Source organism: Carassius gibelio, chromosome B18 (assembly GCF_023724105.1).
Source record: "Carassius gibelio isolate Cgi1373 ecotype wild population from Czech Republic chromosome B18, carGib1.2-hapl.c, whole genome shotgun sequence".
Taxonomy (NCBI): Eukaryota; Metazoa; Chordata; class Actinopteri; order Cypriniformes; family Cyprinidae; genus Carassius; species Carassius gibelio.
This window is the reverse complement of record NC_068413.1, coordinates 15,328,851-15,350,877: the sequence shown is the minus strand read 5'-3', so window position 1 is coordinate 15,350,877 and position 22,027 is coordinate 15,328,851. Positions and strand designations below refer to the sequence as shown.

Genomic DNA, 22,027 nt, shown 5'->3' with positions numbered 1-22,027 from the left:
AGCTGTACAGTGCCATCAGCGAACAACAAACAAATAACCCTGACAGCTTTTTCATAATAGCCATAATAGCCGGTGACTTCAACCACACAAACCTAAATAAGGTTTTGCCAGTTTTTGACAGTTCTACCCACATGTGAACATTGCAACAAGGGGAAAAATACACTGGACTTTGTTTACACAACAGAAAAGAATGTGTACTAATTCCAGCAGACAGACCACTTCTGAAACTCGCCAAACCGGTTCAAAAACTCATCACAATTTGGCCAGATGATGCTACCTCAACACTAAAGGACTGCTTTCAGTGAACAGACTGGAACACACAGACCTGCAGGAGTATACTGAAACAGTGATTGCTTATATCAAAAAGTGCGCTGATTATGTGACAGTCACCACGGCCATCAAAACACGTGCAAACCAGAAGATGTGGATGACAGCAGAGGTTCGTAGGCTGCTAAAGGCCAGAGATGAAGCATTCAGATCAGGAGATAAAGCAACCCTCAAAATAGCAAGAGCCAATCTGTCCTGTGGCATCAAAAATGCAAAATGGCCATATGCTCAAAAAAATCAACAATTACTTCACAAACAGCAGAGACACATGGAGCCTGTGGCAAGCCATTCAGACTCTCACTGACCCCGGCACAGGCCTGTGATGAACACATATCCCTCCCTGGTGCACTCAACCACTTTTATTCACAGTTTGACATGCAGAATGACACACCTGCTTCAAAAACTGCCCATACTTCCCAATGACCAGGCACTCTGTCTGTCTCCAGCCAATGTAAGGAAGACCCTATCTAGGATTAACCCACGCAAGGCTGAGAGTCCTGACAACATACCTGGCCGTGTACTGAAAGACTGTGCTGCACAGCTGACAGATGTCCTAACAGATTTCTTCAAAACTTTGCCAGGCAGTCGTCTCCACATGTCTCAAATTCACAGCAATCATACCAGAACAAAAGATATAACCTGTGTTCTGTCTGAATGACTACTATCCCATAATACTGACTCCAATCATTATGAAATGCTTTGAGAGGTTAGTCGAGTACAACATAAAAACCAGCCTCCCTGACAGGCTCAATCTGCTCCAGTTGCACCCTGTCCAAACCACTGCCCTGCTCTGACAGACTGCTCAACAGTTTTTCCCCCAGGTTGTGAGAGCTCTGAACTCAAATCAGCCAGCTGCATGACTTATGATGTTTCTTTTTGCATGTGTACAATGCTATGTGAAGCATTCATATAGTTTGTATATAGATTTTTTTTGTTTGTTTATGTATAGGCAAACATTTATGTATAGTATATTTATAGTCAACATCTGCCAGTAGATTAGTTGTGTAGGTTTAGATTAATTTATGTATGTCTGTATTTATGTAGCACCGTGGTCCTGTAAGGCATGGCATTTCGTTCAATTGTATGTCCACACATGTAGCGAAATGACAATAAAGCTCAACTTGACTTGCCATTGACTATAAGTATCACTACACTAACTCTCATGTTAGTATATCATCAGTAGACTGGTAGGGTTAAAGTTAGAATAGTTAACTTCTAGAAAAGGTATGTCTAGTCAGTAAAATTTATGTTTGAAGATCATCACAATAAAGAGTAAGCAAATAATAAGCAAAAAGTCTACTTTTACTCTAATAAGAGTTAGTAGATGTAGGTGCAATGGTACTTATTGTCAACAGAATGTTCAAAAGGGACCATCAAAAAAAAAAAAAAAAAAAAATACAAACATAAATTACAAAAATCACTGTTCTGGGTGACCTCAATCACACAGCAGACTTGCTTATGTGATAGGTCACGCTCCGTGGAGAGTGAAGACTCCATCCAGGTCCAGGCCCAGGTGATTTGTAGTCAATTCAGCGAAGCAAGCAAAATTGCTTACTGGGTTTTAAAATGCTGATTAAAAAAATCTCTTTCTATTTTGTGGTCAACATGTTATTTCATTGTTTTGATTACTGCACTATATTCTATTATGATGACTATTTAATATTACCCATAAACTTGTTTTTGCATGCTGCATGAAAGGGGTGGAGGAAAATCTATAATTATCAAAAACATGATCCTTATCAGTTGCTTCCTCTGTCAGATTGCCCTAAAGCTCATTTAGTCATGTTTACTCTAGTGGGGAATTGATGTCACAATAACTTAATAATTTTAAAGTGTTGACAGGACAATGAGAGGGCATTAGTCATACATGGTTGCTTTACACATCAGTACTTTAAGTCAAAGAATATCTTATATTGTAGCTAATGATGGGTCAATGGGTTAGGATCCATGTATACAGATATAAATCATTGTGATGCACCTAATAAATATCGAACTTTACCAAATGTGCCTACTTGTGTAAAATTATGTACACTCACAGGAAACAGGTTGAGATCACATGAACAGATGAATAGTGAATACTTTAAGGCTGAAAATAAATAATGCATTTCTTCAAATGCATCCTTAACTTAAAACGTACACCCGATGCTGCATCCACATGACTATGTGTCAGTTACTCACTCAGCCAGATCTTCAACTAACAGCAAAAGGTCTGGGCTCTGTTGCACCTTTAATAGCCAAACAAAGCCATATATTTTAGGGATATAGTGTGTCTAAAATAGCATCTGACCGATGTAAAAATGACCAAGTACAGTTCATTTTGTTCAGAAGAGTGTGTAAAAATATAAATAATGCATGATGATTAGAGCACTTAACACTCCATGTAGAGCTGTTTGTTGTACCTTATATATATGGTCCATAGGGGTGTGCTATCTGAGTCAATGACTAGATGTCAGTATAAGACCAAAATGACTGCCATATCAGTGCAAAAAAACAAACAAACAGAAAACCCTTTCTTTAAGCCAACCGGAATACTTGTTATATGACCAGTATATATCCACCCAACTATGACTGAGACCCTTGAGCAGGGAACCAAACCCACAACTGCTCCCGGGTGTGTGTTCACGGTGTGTGTGCGTGGGTGTGTTTGTGTTTGCTTACTACTTTCCTTCCTTTTCCTTTCCATAAAAGTTAAGCAACTAAAACCTTCTTTAGTTCCACGTGAGTTCTGTCTATCTATCTATCTATCTATCTATCTATCTATCTATCTATCTATCTATCTATCTATCTATCTATCTATCTATCTATCTGTCTGTCTGTCTGTCTGTCTGTCTGTCTGTCTGTCTGTCTGTCTGTCTGTCTGTCTGTCTGTCTGTCTGTCTGTCTGTCTGTCCTCTCAAATAATTACTTACACTCTATGGGAAAAAAAGAAACATAATTAAAAAAAGAGACCAAAAGCAGTGTCACCAATGTGTCTGTTTGGCACAAACCATCAAAGATTTTTTTTTTCTTTTTTTCTTATAATGATATCAACAAAGGCTGCTGATGCAAGACTCTGCAATGACTCTTTTAAAACGTCAAAAGTTTATTGAAAACAGACAGACAAAATACATCAAAGAACTAGCAATAACAAAAGCAAATAAAACTGTAGCCTCATTTAATCTGCATCTGGGCCAAAATGCTTTGCTTGAAAATACACCAAAGGCTACAGCCGAAGTACAACTGGCATATACATTCTTCTGCACCTGCATGAAAGGGAATTGCATAGAAGTAGGTTTCATCATCACAATTGAGATGAAGTTGATAAATAACAAGAGCTTTCTGTGTGCCCTCTTGGCCTTGTTATTTGCTTCCTTTTGTCACTTCCGTTGTTTGTTCTTTAGCATTGGTTCACTAAGCTGAACATCCGATCTGTGATATTTTTCACAGAAGGGCTCCACAGTTCTCCAGCCAAGAAGTCACCACCCTGTCCAGTTAGAACTAACAAAAAGGAAAACAAAAAAGGCTGAATGACATCAAGACTGATGACTAACTGCTGATGACTGTCACTTCCTCAAGCCAACTATACAGTATATATATCGAGTCGCAACCTCCCATTCTCTCTCATTATGCCAACAAGGAAGTGACTAAAACTGTAATTGATCGACTGGTTGCTTGATGCTGGCTGCTAACTGTCAAATTCAAACTGCGTTTTCGCACATTGGCTGGCAATGAGCCATGTGAGACATGCACTGCTCTTGTCATATTATCACAACTATGCAGTGTTATTAACCACATAATGCCTATTTTAGGTTTCAGACATTTAAATACACATAAATACTAGTAAAACAATACATTTAGAGTTTGAAAAATGTACGCATATGTCTATGGAAGCAACCATAACAATCCGTTCAAATTTTATTTGAAGATGTGTTTTATTGATTTCAGATACACATAGTGTAAGTAACTATAAAGTTCATTTTATTCTTCACCCAGTTCACCCGCCACTTATTACTTGTATTTCGGGATAAATTGATGAATTTGCGTGCTGTAAATCGGTCTGTCAGGACTCTGAAGCATGGCGGCGCCCATCTCACATTACAGATCCCGATCAAGATCATTTAGAAAGGTTTTTAAATGACAAAACACACTCATTTACACATATTTATGAATCAGAATATCAGATTGTTCATTACATGGTATGCAAGTTTGTGAATATTTTAAATAAAACAAGGAAAAATGAAATAAAAGTGAACCATCTGTCATTCAGTGTTATTGTCATAGACAGTAAAAGAAATGTTTAGCTATTTGTAGCACTTCCGTTTCTGACGCGCAGACTCAAACTAAGCTTGATGCCGTCAGCAACCTGTCTCACAGATGTAAATCTTCTAGTTGCTGTGGTGCAAACTGCCATCGTTAATCTTGCAGAAACGGCAAGCTTAAGCGGGCAGTTCTTTGGCGTGAGTAAGCAGGAGTAAGTATTCTGTTTAATTATTTTGTATAGTATTTTAAAATGTAACGCCAGTACGCCATATTAAGTTAATTGCCTGCGAGCTTCTCCTCCTGTCTGTACGGTAATTTCTCTACTGTGCGACAGAGAGTCGAGTGGTTATGACGCAATCGTTAGCCTATTTTACAAAAACTGTTGTCTACGGGGCCATAATGTAACATAGAAGGTAATGGAGCCCTTTATACATTGTCGTGTCTCTTTAGAAATAACTAATGGACAAATGGAGTCTTTAAACGCCTCAGATGTAAAGTTATTCACTGTCAAAGTGACGCCAAAATGAATGGGAGGTCAATGGGATGCTAAGGCAAGTGAAGTTTTGCTACAAGATGGCGGCACGCGGCCGACTTCAACTTTCGGTCGACTTCTTTGCTGCCTGGTTGTTGTATAGATAACATCACCACTGAAAAGGTTAAGCACTAAAGTACTGCATAATTAAGGGCGTGGCCACTTGAGTGACAGGTGGATTGCCGCTGCTGACCATAGACTGACACTGCCATTGAGCTAGGTGGGCCTGGCTTCAGCAACCAGCTCCCACCTTTTTGCCCATTTTCGATTGTCTGGGAGAGTCGCCCGCTCTGCACACTTTCAGAAATGCTCTTCAGGAGTCTAATGGTGATGTCACGGACAATACGTCCATGTTTTTTTTTTTTTTTTCAGGCTATTATTATTATATATATATATATGAAGAGTTCAGATGTAAAATCCTCAAGGTGCCTCTTGAAATCATCTATTCAATTTGATTATCAAATTGCATCATCTAATTTACATTATTTGAACAGTTAACGAACATCTGTCCTCATGTTGTGCAAATATTACATTATTTTTAATACAGATTTTATTTATTTTTTTAATCTAAACAACATCTGCCTTTTTCCAGTGAATAAATCTAGCCACTGTTTACTGTTGCTGAACCACATTTCATTGCTTCTTAAGTGAAACAGGATCTCTAAGACTTAAAGAACAGGACTGGGAACCACCTCCATTTTATAATCTAACATTGACATTCTAATCTAATATTACTAAAGTGTGGTATTATGGATTTCAGAAATCTGTGCAGTTCACTAATCAACCTTATGCACTGATGCTATAGTAGTGTCAAACATCAGCCAAGTGAAATATGAATTGAATCACTATTAGCATGTCCATACTTGTTACTTCCTACTGTGCTCCTTCCTTACTGCAGCAGTGAGGAGGCGGGGCAAATTTTTTATTTTGGAGTACATAAATTCTGATCCCACTGTCTTGAGATATTAAAGCTTTATCGAACAGAGACATACAATGAAGAACTGCAAAGCACCTGCATGTATGTCAACAAATTTTTTTAGTTCTGCATTACATTTGGTGGATTTTTTTTATTTTTATGTATTTATTTATTTTAAATCATAACTTTGTCTTTTTTATTGCTGTTGTAGTGGTAATCTTTTTTGCCATATTTGCACAAGGTAAGTAAGGAAACAGTATAATTATTATTTCGACATGTTGGCATGCAATTACAATTACTATAGATTTATTTTATTTATTTAGTCATTTATAAGAGTTGATATTAAATAGATTATTAAGTGAGTCTAATTGATCTAATTGATCCTCTATCTGGACTGTGATGGACTTGGGCTGTAGATGGAGGAGCTGAACACGCAGTCCTGAATGTAGGGATATTGTCTCTAATTCGTTACCACAGTTAGATGGCGGTAATGCTCTTTTAAGAAAGCGAATCGCCAATAAGATCGAAGAAGAAGAAGCAGTAGCTTAGCTCGCTTGAGTGTGATTACGAGCCGTGCTCGTGCACTGTATTTTTCGGGTTGTTGCCTGTCGAGGTGTCTGGACATGGAGCGCAAAGCGAAAGACTACATAATGCATATGAGGCTTAACAAATTCAGAGAGACACCAATCAAGGAAATGTTAGAGCATATCACTGTTACACACCCACCAAGACTGGAGACCGCTTTGACAGGGCGGCGAGGGACAGAGCTGACCGTGGTAGCGTAGCTAGGAGCTCTGCACTATGACTGAATTTGGGAGTTTTGTAATGAATTACGTTGTTTTATTATCGTATTGTATTTTATTTACAGTTTTTGACAGGTATTTTGTTTGTTTTGTTGATTATGAGGCAGGTCAGAGCTAGTGTTTGTTCCCTTTTTCAGACTGAATACAAATTAACTTTGCACAAAATGGGTTTAGATAATACTTTTTAAAATGCCAGTCTTCTCATCGTTTACTCACCGTAAAGTCATTACAAAGCTGTACGATGCACTTCTCTGGAAAACAAAGTAATATCAGTTGTCCATTTAATGATAGTCAGGAGTGTCCAAAGTTGTTTTTCCACTGGATGAAAAAAAAAAAAAAAAGCGACAAATATATATGTGTGTGTGTGTTCCTGGAAGTTGTGATACTTTGGTGTGTTACAAACCAGAATGGAGCCAGTTGGGTGTAGAGAGGTCAAAATAAACATATGACGTTTTACACCACATTTATCATAATAGCATCAGCAAAAAAAGAATTCCATTTCAGAGGCAGAAGTTGTTATTTCATTTTGAATTGAGATTAAAGACTGCACTGATACATTAGTTTGCAACAAGACCAGGAACTTGCATTAAATCAATTTTATATTCATGTTTACTTTATTTTAACATTTTATTTTAGCATTCAGAGTTGTCTTACCCAAATGAGACTAGATACCATACATGTATTTCATAATGAATCATGTCTTTCTTTCTCAGGAGTTTGCCATCATGACAGAGGGACACAGTGAGTGACCTTCAACAGAAACTTTACTCTGAATCTTAAACACAGTTTCATAAGAGATTTTATTATTATTATATATGCATTTTATCATAGATCACTTAAATGTATATTAACAGAATTATTTGGTAAGAGTAAAATAAGAGTGATCTATCTTGATGTCAGCAGCGAAGTAGGTTTCAGTGGACAGATGGAAGGCATCCATCATCTGCACAATTGTGGGAACGTGTCCTACAATATCTCAGGAAGTTCCTGCTGTAATGGTAGGATAGACTCCTGCAGCAGTAATTTTGTGGTTGCTGAGATCATGTAGTAGAGTATGTGATTCATAATGAGTTTGACATATGCAAACAGATTTAACCCTTTTTGTTTGTATTTCAATGTGTTGAAGGTAATATATCTCCGGGATTGAGTCAGCTGGTGGCTGACTGCTGTGGTTCTGTAGCTTACAATCCACTTAATGAGATTTGCTGTGATAGCAAGGTTCTGACTCAAAGCAGCACTCATGTGAAATGCTGTGGCAAAGGTAGCTGATTCACTTCATGCAACTTAAACACCTTGACAGGCACATTGTTCAGATTTGACACATTTTTGCATTCATCAAATTTTTTGTTGAGGTTGATTGATCTTTTTACCGTTAGATCGAGGAAGACTACTTTTATAATGAGATTTCTCTTACACTCATTTACAGACATGTACCTGACAACGACTCATATGTGTTGCGGTGGTAACAGAATATTTAATCGGAAGGAAAATCTTTCTTGTTGTGGCAATACAACATTTGACAAGACAACCCACTGCTGCTGTGCTAACCCTGAACTAGTAGCAATGCCTAAACATGAAACTTGCTGTCCGAAAGCAACAGGTTTGTGTATACAGCTCTTACCGTGATTATTAGATAAATAATTAATTAATAAAGAAATGTGGTGTCAGTGGCTTAATAGTGGGGCACAGACATCATGTACCTACTGTTTTCTTTCATGGGTTTTAATCACACAGTAATAGATCTGTTTGTTTTAGTAGGTTTTAATCTGAATTTTATTCTCACAGATGAAATGAAAGAATCCCAGCAAGGCTCTCCTCCCACTCTGTGAGTCAAACAGACAGACAAAAATTATGTAACATAAGTAACGGTTATATTTATTAACAGATATCTTTCTTAGTGACTATACATTAAAAAAAAAAAAAAAATATATATATATATATATATATATATATGATTTTGATTGCTTCTATTGTCCTCATTTGTAAGTCGCTTGGATAATAGTGTCTGCTAAATGACTAAATATAAATATACAGCCAAGTTCACATATATTTGGAGACTGACACAATTGTTTTCCACAAAGTCAACTGTCCAGTAACTTATTGTCCCTTAAAAAAGGGGGTGGTACATATTAAAAAGCTGTAGTTCCTTAACCTTTCCTCCAATTTTTATGAGAATACCCTCAAATTAAAGCAAATTAAAGAGTGTGCACTTTCAGGCTCATACTCATTATATAACTGTAACTTGAATATGTTTTGGTCAACAGGTAAAATAATAAAAAAGTGAAAAGTCTTGTCAAAAGTATCTGTTTCATGTTGACTTCTGTAAAAAATAATTTTACAGGTCTATTTCATATCAATTTTCCTGTGTTTGTTTTTATGTGTGACTGGAAATCTCAAGCACACTCCCCAAAAACTCAGGTAAAGCACTTGGCATCCTCATTGTATATTAACATTTTTACAAACCTCTCTTTGATTGGATAATGATCCGTGTTCAGTTTTAGTATCTATTGATAGTCTGTACAGTTCATACTTGCCTAACTTCTCAACATTGTTGGAAATTATGATGTTTTTATAGTTATTGTTGCAATAATCTCACACTTTTCTGTTTTAGAACCGAAGTGTCGAACAATACCCTTCAATCCTCAGGAAAAAATGTGTTGCTCAGGGAAACTTTATAAGGCATCAGCGCTTACTAAGGTATTGCCTTTTGACTCAAATTGTAGTTCTGCAGAAATAGAAATACAAGATAAATTGGAGATAAATCTGAACACTGTGATTTTCTGTAAAATATGATTATAAAGTGTTTGAAGAAATGACCGTATACAGTATAAAAAAAAAAAAACTCTGCATACATTATTGTACAGTACTATGTATGCCTGTGTCTTTCAGTGCTGTGGTGAACATGCTTACACTCTGTCAGATGACAGTGTGCTGTGCTGTAATGGAGTCCTTCATCGCAATGTGCCTGAGCAGTCAGAGTGTGTTGGAGGTGTAATATATACTCCAGCAAACACTACTTGCCAAATGTCGACCCGTCCACGTCTTGGCGAGCACTGCTGTGGAGGACAAACCTTCAATCCTCGTACACACATTTGCTGTAACGGCCACAGGTAGATCCACAGAAAACAAATATTTTATAGGATTTAAAAGCGAAGATTTACTAACAGTCTACACTAGTGTAAACTAGTGCTGAGTGGTTTGACCAAAAATGTATATACTGTTGTTTTTTTTGTTTTGTTTTTTTTTGCATGCATAATCTAGTGTACAATGCATTTTCTGCTGGTTGATATTCCAAGACGTGCTTGCGGCTAAGGTGCTGCAGCAAATTGCTTGTGTTGCCGCCTTTCGCGACAATTTTAGCCTGACAGCACTTGCATAAAATGGATATTACATATGCATAATCTGCCTACAATTCATATGCAGTCCGCAGCACGGACTCATTGTTCTTTCACACAGGACATGTTTGCAGTCCGCTACTGATCCGTATCTGTTTAGTCCACAAACACAACATTTGTTTATTGTTTTGATTTCATATCATGTAATAATAAAAAAAAAAAAAATTATATATATATATTTTTTCAATATCGTAAGTCTTTTATCACAGAACAGTAACAATATTTCATATATACATTAGTTTAAACTCAATAAATATAAAAAACACATTATTCATGCATTTTGCCTACTTGTTAAAATATTTAAAATTAAAACACCACAGAGAGAAACATGGATTTTGCATTTAAATCTTTATCACAAGCAATCCCACGGGTCTTAATGAACTTTGTTTTTCTGCTTCCGTAAAAGTGAACATATATATATTATTTTCCTTGTTTATCTAAAAGTGCTCTTTTTCTTGTTTTAAACCTAGCCAAAAACCAATGTGACCGCATTTCAATGTCAATCCATGTTAATTTTTCCCGCGAACAATGCACTTTCACTTTAATTAACCACCTGCATCACAGCAAAAACAGATGTTGCCGGGAGTAGAGACCTGCACGGGAGCGATTTTTCCGTCCCGCTCCTGCAAAAAATTGTTATTTTCTCCCGCTCCCGCCTGTAAAATCCCACGGGTAAACGTATAGCGTTTTTATTTTTTTTTTATACATCATTTTCACTTGCTCCCCTGTTGAATATAATTTAAAAATATAAACTGAAAAATAAACAAATGCTTCGTTTTATTTGCATTTAATTAAAAGTATGAACATGAACAAGGAACTTCAGAACATAGAAATACTAATAAGCTAAATAAATAAATCTAAATAAACTGAATAAAAAAAAAAATAATGTACGACTACTTGTGCCCATGCAGGAATATCACGTCATTCACTGTTGAGAGCTTCAGTTTAATCCGTCTCTGCCCCAGTATGCGACCGCAAATATTGAAAGCCCTTCGCTAGCTGGAATGCAAAGTACATGGCGTGTTTGCTTAATCTCGGAAATTCGTCTTTCCCACCACTGGAGGACATCATCGTCTGTGTGTTAATAATCCATCCAATTTGACTCTTAAAAATTATTTTATTATAAATAAAAGTCTATTTGTTTCTAGTTATTTTATTTTGTTTGATATTTCCACTTTGCGGGAGTCCCGCAAATAATTTTATTTTCCTGCAACCCGCACACAATAATATTTTGCCGTCCGTGTCCGCATTCACCTGTCAAATATTGTCCTGCGCAGCACTCGGTTGCGCTGGGTACTGCGGTACTCCCGCGGGAGCAGTGTTGCCAACTTAGCGGATTTGTCGCTAGATTTAGCGACTTTTCAGACCCCCATAGCGACTTTTTTCAAAAAAGCGACTAGCGACAAATCTAGCGACTTTTTTTGAGAGACCTTATTTATTCTCTGAGACTCTCCAGTACTGCCGAACGAGCACAAGCTCTCCCCATCCCCCCGCCCCAGGCAGCAAGCGCACACGCATCTCTATCTGCCCTGTTCAGCGAGCAGAGAGGAGCAGCACTTTCAGTTAAAAAAATATATTCTGTTGCTTCTAACTCTATTTTGCATACAAGTATAGCCGAAATCACAGTACAACCATTGTCTTAATCTTATGTGTATGTGATTTCATTAGACTAGTCGTGAATAGGATTTTAGTGCACAGATTAACATCTTTGAGAGCTGGTATGTTGTCTTAATGCACCGCGTTTCAGTCATTATAATATTAATTCCGTTGTCTGACAACAGAAACATTAAAATATAATAATAATAAACGTTCTATTTAGAATTTTTGCAGCATTAAAATGCAGTACATGAGCACAGAAAGAGCGAGATAATATGACGCACCTACGTCATGAATATGCTAATTAGCATGTGACATCATCTAGCGACATTTAGCGACTTTTCAGGCAGGGTTTAGCTACTTTCCATTGAAAGAAGTTGGCAACACTGCGCGGGAGTGCAGGTCTCTAGCCGGGAGAAACTATTAGCTGACACAACGTTGTCTATGACTGACCATGTCTGCGATTAAAAAATACGTGTGTGCACGTTTATAGCAGAACGTGATTTGTCATTCAGAATTTCGCAGCCACTGGTCACCCTGTGTAGAAAACTGGCAGAAGACAAAAAAAAAAGCGTTAACTAGCCTGTTGGTTTCAAATCAACATGCGAGTTACATCCCAGAAAAAAAAGTGATAATAGCCTTGATTTCACTTCTAATCTTCAGTTTAGCAGTTCAGTTCTTTAGCACTTTGAGCACTTAATTATTGTTTAGAAGAAAACACTTTATTTGACACATTACTTTTAAATAAATGGTGCCAAACTTAATCATTGAAGAGATTCATGTCTATCTCAGTCTGTTTACCATTTTCTTAAGCACTTTAAGCTGTTGTTACTGTATTTTTGTTATTATCGTCAATAATTAAGTCTGTCTGTGGAGTTTCTCTCCAAACACCATACCCCCCCCCCCCCCAAAAAAAAGGTCAGGCTCAGGATTTTTTTCCACTTTAAAGAGCCACACAGATGGGAAATCAAAAATTACCTGTATTACAGTGTATGGTGTAGCTGTCCATCAGTGTAAACAGTGTGCAAAGTAATTAAACCAAAAAGTACACTATTTATAAAGTTATTGGCTTCTAAAGTAAGGATTCGACTATGAATCACTGAAACGAGTCGTTATAGATTTCAAATCTTTTGCCAAACTCTATGTACGTCACTAGGAACACTTTGCATAATAATCAAATAATAATCAATAGGAGCAAATAATCAATAACCCCCCCCCCCCCCACACACACACACACAGACACTCTGGTTGGTGTGATAGCATCATGTCGAGGAGACTGTGTGTTTTTAATTGTAAAGGCAAGTTTGTTTTATTTTCACTGCCAAAGAATGAAGATCAGAAGAACCAATGGCTAAAATTCATTTTCACCACAATACCAGAGCAGTACAACAAATCCCTTTTGTTGTGTTCACAACATTTCACTGATGACTGCTTTTCTAATCTCGGTGAGTTCAAGGTGGGATTTTCAAAGCATTTGGCCATAAAAGAGGGTTCATTACCAACTTTATTTGGACCAACAAGCATCTCCGAATCACAACGCGAAGTATGATTATGAAGTTATGTGTTTGTTTTCTCCCGAGCGTCTTATCAGTATGTGTGCTGTCTGCAGCCTTTATCTGCGCTGATCTTCATTTACAAACACGTCATTAAAATGAAGTATAACTCCATGGATACTCAACGAAGAGACATGAGAGAGATATCTATAGAAAGCTTGACATGTCTTCTTTAAAACTAAACAAGTGCTGCTAACAGATATTCTGTGATAAAGTAATCTATATGAAAACAACGCGATGTCCATTATTCACGTCTCCCTTCATTATATCTAATGTGACCACGCCCCCACGCTGAACGCGCTATTCAGATTCAAACTGAAGCGTGCGGCTTGAATAGACCCACACAGAAGAAAAAGCAGCGAGACTGTTCAAGTTTTTTATTTTACTGTTTGCTTCGCAGTGACAGGAATAAGACATAATTCACCCCAAAAAGATGCTAACGCATTGTTTACCGTGAAGTTGTGTGCGGAAAAACCAATCAAAACTGACTGTCAGTTGACCAATCAGAACACAGTATGCTACCGAAAGGTGGGATTTAAGGAAACTGAATCTTTTGAACAGCTTCACGCGAACCGTTTAGGGATCTCTGAGAATTGAGGTAATTTTAAAATGATATTTTGACAAAAGGACAAGGTTTTTTAACCTGGGATGGATTTAAACCTATTGCACAGGACTTATAAACAGTGATAGGAAGCTTAGAATTTTCATCTTACTGGCTCTTTAACCCCTGAATCCAAGCCTACAATACAAAGTATTTATAGCCTAGTTCAGTGGTTTTCAATAGAGTTGGGGTACTCGAACTTGGACTCGGACTCGAGTCCGGACTCGAGTCCAATTTTGAATGAACTCGGACTTGTCACGCACTCGGGTGAATTTGTACTCGGACTTGACACGGACTTGAACATTTTGGACTCGGAAAATATTCCGAGTACAGTCGAGTCCGCGTCACGTGTAACAATAAAACCAGCATAAAATTGAAATGATAAATTAATGAATGTCTCCCCTTCTGTCATTTTACTGCACCACACCGGCAGGCAGAAGTCTCCTGCTTGCAGACGAAACACACGCACCACTCACTGGATATCAATGTGGATTAGTGATGGGAAGTTCGATTCTTTTCCGCGAACCGGTTCTTTCGGACGGTTTGATTCAATAAACCGGTTGAAAAAAAAAAAAAAAAAACAGTTCACCGGATACATAATCCATTGCGATGTATTTGTTATTAAATGAACTTACGTTTCGTCAGATTGCCCTTCATTCAAGCCCTCGGTTCACCCGCACTCATTACATTAGCACAAAATCAGTTCAGAATCAATCACCAAAAGAATCAGTTCGGTTCAGACGCGCTGTGAGTCAGTCGGCTTCACGCTGAATCACGAATGCGCAGTATCATCAGCTCCTCGGTTCTCGAATCGGACGCGTCCGAAAGAAACGGTTTTCGGTTCAGTTTACTGATGATCTGAAAACTGATACAACCGGTTCTTGACTCGAGAACACGAATCGCTCAAAACCCGGGTAGGAAAATCTGACAGGGTAGGATAAAATGTCAGGACACCGGCACGTGCTGCAGTTCAGTATCATCAGCTGCTCTACTCGTGTTCATGTTCTGTTTACTACAAACTCAGTTTGTGAATCTGTCATCATTAACTATAAATACAGTACAGATATTTCATAAATCATCCCTTATTCATATTAAACATGTCTTTAGAGTCTTAATTATTGTCTAACTTCCCTGAAAACCCCTTTGGCCCATACATAATCTACAATATACAGATTAGAAACATGTAGCCCCTATCTTAAAAAAAAAAAACCGTATATATATATATATATATATATATATATATATATATATATATATATATATATATATATATATATATATATATATATATATAGTTTTATCACACTTTCCGATGTTTAACAAAATACTTGAAAAATTACACGCATGCGCAGTATCATCAGTTCATCGGTTCTCAAATCGGACGCCTCCGAAAGAAACGGTTTTCGGTTCAGTGTACTGGTGATCCGAAAACCGATGCAACCAAGTACCAAAGACAGCAGCAGCAAACAACAGATGCTGCACAGCTCAGCGTTGCAGGAATTGCAAGACCAGAACTGACCAAACAAGCAGTGCTACTTTATGATGCACTGTTCTCCAAGACAACAAGAAATTCATAATGTCATCATTAAGGATCTCCTCATTGGCTGCACTTTACCTCTGTCAAATGTGGGGGAGAGGCATTAAATAACTGAAATGTCATCTTTAACTGGAGGACAATATAGTGTGATACAATAATAAAATAGGTTCATTTGTATTTTCATGCACTTGTAATACAATAAAACCTTTGAAAACTTTTTTGATAGGAAACTAGTTCTGTTGACATAAAATAAAAATGTTCAATGGCAATGACTAGATGTAACAGTGGTATTTTTTTTATTACATTTTTATATTGCCATTGGTTTAATGGGTTGAAAGGTTAAAATATTAATAGAATGTAAAAATGTACAATACCAATTTATAATCTTTTTTAATTTAATTACTTCATGGACTCGGGCGGACTCGACTCGGACTCGGCCTTTAAGAACTCGGACTTGAGTCCAACTCGGCCCCTTTTGGACTCGGACTCGGACTTGGACTCGATGTTTGTGGACTTGGTCTTGACTCGTACTCGACAAAGGTGGACTCGGACCCAACTCTAGTTTTCAACCTGTGGGCCGTGATGGTATTGCAGGTGGGCCGCCAATTACTATTAAAATAATAATATTGTTCATATATGTAAAAATGTCAAAGCCATAACATAATAACATCATTTCATATATATAATTAAATAACAAACGTTTGATTTAAGAATAAACCGCCAATTTATCTTAGATATTTTTTGCTGCATATGCTACAGAACAAAAGCATTTGTGCCAAGCGGTGCCAGCCCGAGTTATTTTCTTTTCATTGCCAGTTCATTCAATAAAGACAGTTAACAATCTAGCTTCTGATTACTAAGTTAATAACCCAACAATAGCAGGTTCTGTTAATTTTTTTGTAGTGGGCCGCGCAAACATATGTTTGGTTTTGTGGGCCGCGAGTTGAAAAAGTTTGGGAACCACTGTCCTAGCTTGTTCTTTTTTAATCCAATTTTTTGTTTGCTGGTATAATAATTGCTTTTCCTAGGCAAACGTGACATTTTGGTCTAATATATTTACAAGAAGATTGCTCAAAAAGGACATAATGACATAAATTAAAAGCAAATAACATTTTGAATCCTAAACAAGTAACACTATAGTTCTATAGTCTAATCTGAAGGGTGAAGTCAAAAGACATAAATCATACAACAAGGTACTTTTTGAAGATTAGAATCCACTGTAAAAAAAAAAAAAAAAAAAAAACTCTCTCCATCAAAGTGATTTCGCCAAGCATAATTATTATAAAAAATTATAATAAGTACTATGCACCCATTTGTAAGGAAGGTTGTAAATTAACTAATTACTCTAGCCAATGTTGTCACGTCATGTGACAAAAGAACGAACAACCCGAAGACCCAAAAGATGAACTACTCAATTCTGTTTCCAGCTCAATACTGTATTATTTTACTGTCTATGGTTTTAGCGTATGGGTCTGTCACATGATTAAGGAACGACTCGACCCGAAGACTCATGAGATGAACTAATCAATTCTCTTTCCGGTGAATCTTTTAGGTGAATGAATCATTCTCGTTTACTTAATCCACTGACCATAGACCGTAAAAGACTAATTTAACATAACTCCAAGTTTAATCCCTATTAAAACCTTGTGCTTTGTTAATCTGAGCAATTTATTTGGACTATTTATTTAATGCGATCATGCACACACTTTAATAAAGCCAAATCAGTTTTTGTCACAAGTAAATACGTTCGTCGACTTAAGAAATAACACATAAGACATTCTTTTTCGCCAACTGCTGGCGTACTTGTGTAATATGAAGAAATGGACACTGAACGAATCAGTGAATTAATCATTTTGGTGAACGAACTGAAAATCCACCACTAAATTCCATGCAACATAAATTTATTTTTTTAAATTTAGTTTTTAGTGACTTGCCCGAACCCGCCCCACAATAAAGTGCCAATTTCTTAACCTGCTCCAACCTGACCCGCGGGGCCCGCGGGTTATGAGACGACCAATGCATCACTAGTGTGTATCCTCACCATGACTCGCAGTCGCTGCTTAGAAGTGCAACATTGTAAAGGTTCTTATGCAGACTATATGTAGACTATATTTGTCAATCAGTATGTATCATATATTTAGGGGTAAAACCGTAAAAATTACTGGTCTTTCTATGAATGTTCCAGCTCAAATATGTCTTGGTCTCAGGTCAGGGAACAAATAGCAGTACCTCTGTGAATCTCTGAAAATTGTGTAGTCTCTACCCATGTTCCTGTGGCTCAGTGGTAGAGCATTGTGTCTGCAGCGCAAAATGTTGTGGGTTCAATTCCCAGGGAACACACATACTGATAAAAAAAAATAATAATTATAGCATGAATGCACTGTAAATCGCTTTGGATAAAAGTGTCTGCTAAATGCATAAATGTAAATGTAATGCTGTCTTGACAAATGAGGCTTTGTCTATGACTTGAAAATCAAGTTTCCCATGCTGAGACACCATAGGAATGTCCTTTCAGCTGGTACAACTTTTGAATGGGAGTCTCTTGGTCACCCAGGCCACCCAATAAACCCTCAAGACATTTTAAAATCACTAACATCCTGTTAGTTGGCCATTGTTGTTTCTGTGTTGGTTGTTGAATGACTTTTCTTTCTAATTGCTTTAGCCACAACAAGATGAATGGCAATTTCTGTTGTGGTTCAGAAGTCTATGACCACCACAACCAGTTCCTGAGATGCTGCTCAGGTCACCTCTACAACCTAACCCAGTCACGTGGAAAAGCAGAGTGCTGTGGAAACCTATTGCTGCAATATAATAACAATCAAACTTGCTGTTCCTCCTCAACCAATTCCATAATTTATCAGACCAAACCAAAGCACCGTTGCTGTGGGCTTTACTACTACAACACGTCTCTGTGGAGCTGCTGTGCTGAACATCTCAAACCAACACCAAAGCCTAACAGCTCTCCAGCAGAATACAGAATTAAACCACTAATGGACCTGATCCCTGAAATGTGCAATAAGACAGGTGATGTTTTTGAACATTTGTTGTGGTGCAAACTGAAATAGCATTTTCTAGAACCAGACTAAATTATATCTTTTGTTTGTGTGTTTCTAGTGTTCTTTGGCAAAGTGGAGAGTGTGGCACTTGCAAATTATCAGCGTCACGTTGTGTTGAAAGTTGTTGGGCAGGTCAATGTAAAATCAGAAAAGGTCATCAAAGACCCTTGGCTTCATGTGTCCTTGGATCACTGCAACTCTCCTGCCACAGACAACGGCATGACCTACCTTTGGGAGGAAAACCACAATGGGAAGTACAAGCTTCTCTCTCACCCTGTTGACCTAACATCTGACATTTACATGTTCTATTCTGTATGTTACCAAAAGAAGGGATAGACTGATGGATTGAGGTCTGTTTCCCATCGTTTCCAAAGCATGCTGTTTTTCATTAGATTTCTGTACTGAAGATAATATTTTTATCCAAATACTATTTTATCATTAATGCTAAATTACTCTGGTATGTGAAAGGCCGCTATATATGAAAGCTAAGAACTTTTGTCCCCTTAAGTTTTTGAATTCTCTACTGTGAGCAGCATTATGGCAGAGGCATCACATATTGTGAACCCGTGAATTTTGCCTCATTGGTTAGTTTTATTTCAACTTAATAATGGATTAACCCTGTATGGTGTGTGCAAAAGGGATAGTTCTCCCAATAATGAAAATTTGCTCCTAATTTACTCACATTTAGTCTATATAAGCTGCAGGTGACTTTTTGCTGAGTAGAAGATTTTTAGCTGATAACATGGTTTTTGGTCATTCATCAAATGCAAGTCACCGGCTGCCCGTTTTAGAAAGAAAAATAAATTAATATCAAGGAAGAAAATATAAATACCCATTGCTCCTAACAGTATATTGAGAATTGATTAGTCTGTGCAATAAACATGGTTTTACATGTCTAAAGCATGTAAAGTAAATAAACTGTTTAGCATCAACCCACCTTTTTACATGAAGAGAAATCATACTTTAACCATAAAAATTTTACAGAATTGATTTTTGATTGATGAACAATCAACTGTTTCAAATGATTCGGTCCAATTTGTTGAACTGATTCAACTACCAAAAGAATTAGTAAAAAAAAAAGAAATCATAATAAATCCTCTTTACCAATTTACTGAAGAGTAAAAGTCACCTACATCTCGGATGATCTGAGGGTGGGTAAATTAACAGCAAATTTTCATTTCTGGGTAAACAAGTCCATTAAGCTATTTCGTTAAAAGCATCTGCCTAATGAATAAATGTAATCAGTTTTTAGGTTTGTATAGTTAATATAAAAATTGTAAAAAAAATTACAATCAAATAGAAAAGTTTTTTTTATTATTATTATTCATATTGAGTTCTCATTTAAGCTTTAAAACTTTTAAAATCTAAATAGCTATGCAGTCTTAAGGCCAGTTTTACTAAACAGGGTAAATTGGCACGAGAGCTCAATTCCTAAACAGCGCCCGTGGGCGTGGAAATTTCTACAGGTGATTTAATAACAGTGCACAAATTAAAGAACACAGAAGCAACATCTCATTTACGTATCAACCAACAAAATATTCCAAGACCAGCGCAAATTAGCGTAGTCACAAATAATGAATAAAGAAATGAAGATGCCACAGTATGTTAAAAATAACCAAAAAGTGAAGGGTTGCTAGAAGATTTGGTAGGCCTGGAATTGTGTGAAACTCGTAGTTAAGGGATCCAAGTAATTATGTTAATGTGTTCTTCTGGCATTCCAAATAAATTAAAACGGGTGGAAAAAGTCCTCTCCCTTCTACTGTGCGCGCTCTATTCTCTGCGATGCCTTCTCGTAGCAACAACACTTGCAGCCATTTCAAGCAAAAAATTAAGACATGCTTTTTAAGGTAAATTAAATAATGAAACAAATTCCAGTAATTTGACAAGTGCAAACATTTGTAAATCATGTTGCATGATTCAGTTTAATACACTCCTCCCATAAATTTTGCATCTGATAGGGAAAATCCTACAAATTCATATTCAGTAAGGTCAGGCATAAATATAATGGTCCATACTTTTTCAGTGTTAATTCTTCACTGTGAGTCTTTGGTAAATCCTGACAGTACTATTTTAACGCCAAAAAAAAAAAAAAACAGTTTGAGCTGGCGCAAACTGTTAGTAAAACTGGCCCATAATTTAAGGTATTTTAAATTGCACTGCATGACCTAATAAGCATTTTTTCATCGTACTGTATTTTGATATTTTCTCAATCTCAGGTCTATTTTAATTTGTGTTCCATGTTTTAATAATTTGACCGAAATCAGGGGCCTTCATATACTATAGCTCAAAGGTGCTTTTAACAATAAATAGTACTTGTTCTTTCAAAAGCAATTAATGACTTTTATCCTAATTCTTGAGAAGACAATGTTAATTTATATATATATATATATATATATATAATTTTAACTAACAACAGCAGCTCAATTATAAGCTTGAAGTCGGTATGCATTTTTATTAGTATTATTTTTAGTTCTTTACATGAATTACACATTTATAGGTTTGTTACTACTCGCCAAACAGTGATTGCCATTCATTAACCATGCTTATGCCCAGTCTGTGTGTAAACTATCCATATAAACATTTTATACATTTGAGCATTTTAAGCATTATGTTATGCATTTGCACTAAGATTTGTTCTAAATTTATGATTGAATTTAGAAACAAATACATATTACTGTGTAAAACTGAAATTTGATCTCTCTGTCTATCTAATACATGTATTGACTTCAGAGCTACTCCAAATTGTTCTGTACTGATTTCCATGTCTTAACTATATACAACTATGAACACTTCAACCTTTCATATGAACTGTTGTATGAAGAAAGTGTACTCACTCAAGTGGTATCATGGTATTACAGATATGGAACTTAATATATATATTACCATTTGTGATTGTATATGAAATATATTGTTTCTAAATAAAATGCTCACTAACAAAATGACTCTTATTTTCAGTATTTTAATTTATATTCAGAATAATTTAATATCACTCACAATATTTTGTGTGTGAAAAGGACTTAAATGCAAGAGGGGGTAGAGGGAGTAAACTGAGTGGTCTTTTAATGTTCCGCTTGAATTGTTTAAAATGGGTTGGCAAGTAAATGTTGCATCGGGCCACAAAAAAATTTTCGCCACTAGTTGGCAGGCCAGAACATAGTCAAAGGATCATAAAAACCTTTAAATGCTACTAAAATTGCCTGTGACAGACTGTTACAGTGCCTTTTGTAAATTGTAGTGAGCTGTCTGTGTTCAATTCTGCAGGAGGACAGTCATTAACAAAAAGCCACATTTGTGTGACGCTGTCTGGCAGAGTATGTTAGCGGAGTGAAGTGTCAACAATTTCCCCTCCGCACTCCGAGCATAATAATTAATAATCACACCACTCCCATTCCACTCCTTGCTCACTGAAATCAGAAACACCACTCCACCTTCACTTAAGTATTTCAGTATTTCAGTTTGAAATATCACCGTT

The 22,027-nt window shown here is 36.7% G+C and overlaps 1 protein-coding gene across 4 annotated transcripts; it reads left to right on the top strand.

The window, feature by feature from the left end:
• Nucleotides 1–6,076: 6,076 nt before the first annotated feature.
• On the top strand, nucleotides 6,077–21,497 carry LOC127977681 (galaxin). Of its 4 annotated transcripts, none has more exons than XM_052582683.1 (12): nucleotides 6,077–6,116; nucleotides 6,226–6,255; nucleotides 7,531–7,558; nucleotides 7,721–7,815; nucleotides 7,944–8,078; nucleotides 8,244–8,417; nucleotides 8,603–8,642; nucleotides 9,216–9,235; nucleotides 9,429–9,514; nucleotides 9,707–9,927; nucleotides 18,162–18,523; nucleotides 18,614–21,497. In XM_052582683.1, exons 1-12 carry the CDS (start codon nucleotides 6,092–6,094, stop codon nucleotides 18,889–18,891), a joined length of 1,494 nt encoding a protein of 497 aa, XP_052438643.1. In that variant the 5' UTR covers nucleotides 6,077–6,091; the 3' UTR covers nucleotides 18,892–21,497. The 4 variants fall into 4 exon arrangements, with proteins under 4 accessions (XP_052438643.1, XP_052438641.1, XP_052438642.1 ...); XM_052582681.1 differs by having other exon boundaries at nucleotides 7,718–7,815; XM_052582684.1 differs by lacking the exons at nucleotides 6,077–6,116; nucleotides 6,226–6,255 and adding an exon at nucleotides 6,671–6,790 and having other exon boundaries at nucleotides 7,718–7,815.
• The last annotated feature ends 530 nt before the right edge of the window (nucleotides 21,498–22,027 follow it).

What these genes read in the sequence shown, in the direction of transcription:
- LOC127977681 (XM_052582681.1), top strand. Translation starts at nt 6,092, where the DNA reads ATGAAGAACTGCAAAGCACCTGCAT. An exon ending in GAACTGCAAAGCACCTGCAT is followed by an intron (nt 6,117 to 6,225) that starts GTATGTCAACAA and finishes TTGCTGTTGTAG; the next exon opens with TGGTAATCTTTTTTGCCATA. An exon ending in CATCATGACAGAGGGACACA is followed by an intron (nt 7,559 to 7,717) that starts GTGAGTGACCTT and finishes TCTTGATGTCAG; the next exon opens with CAGCGAAGTAGGTTTCAGTG.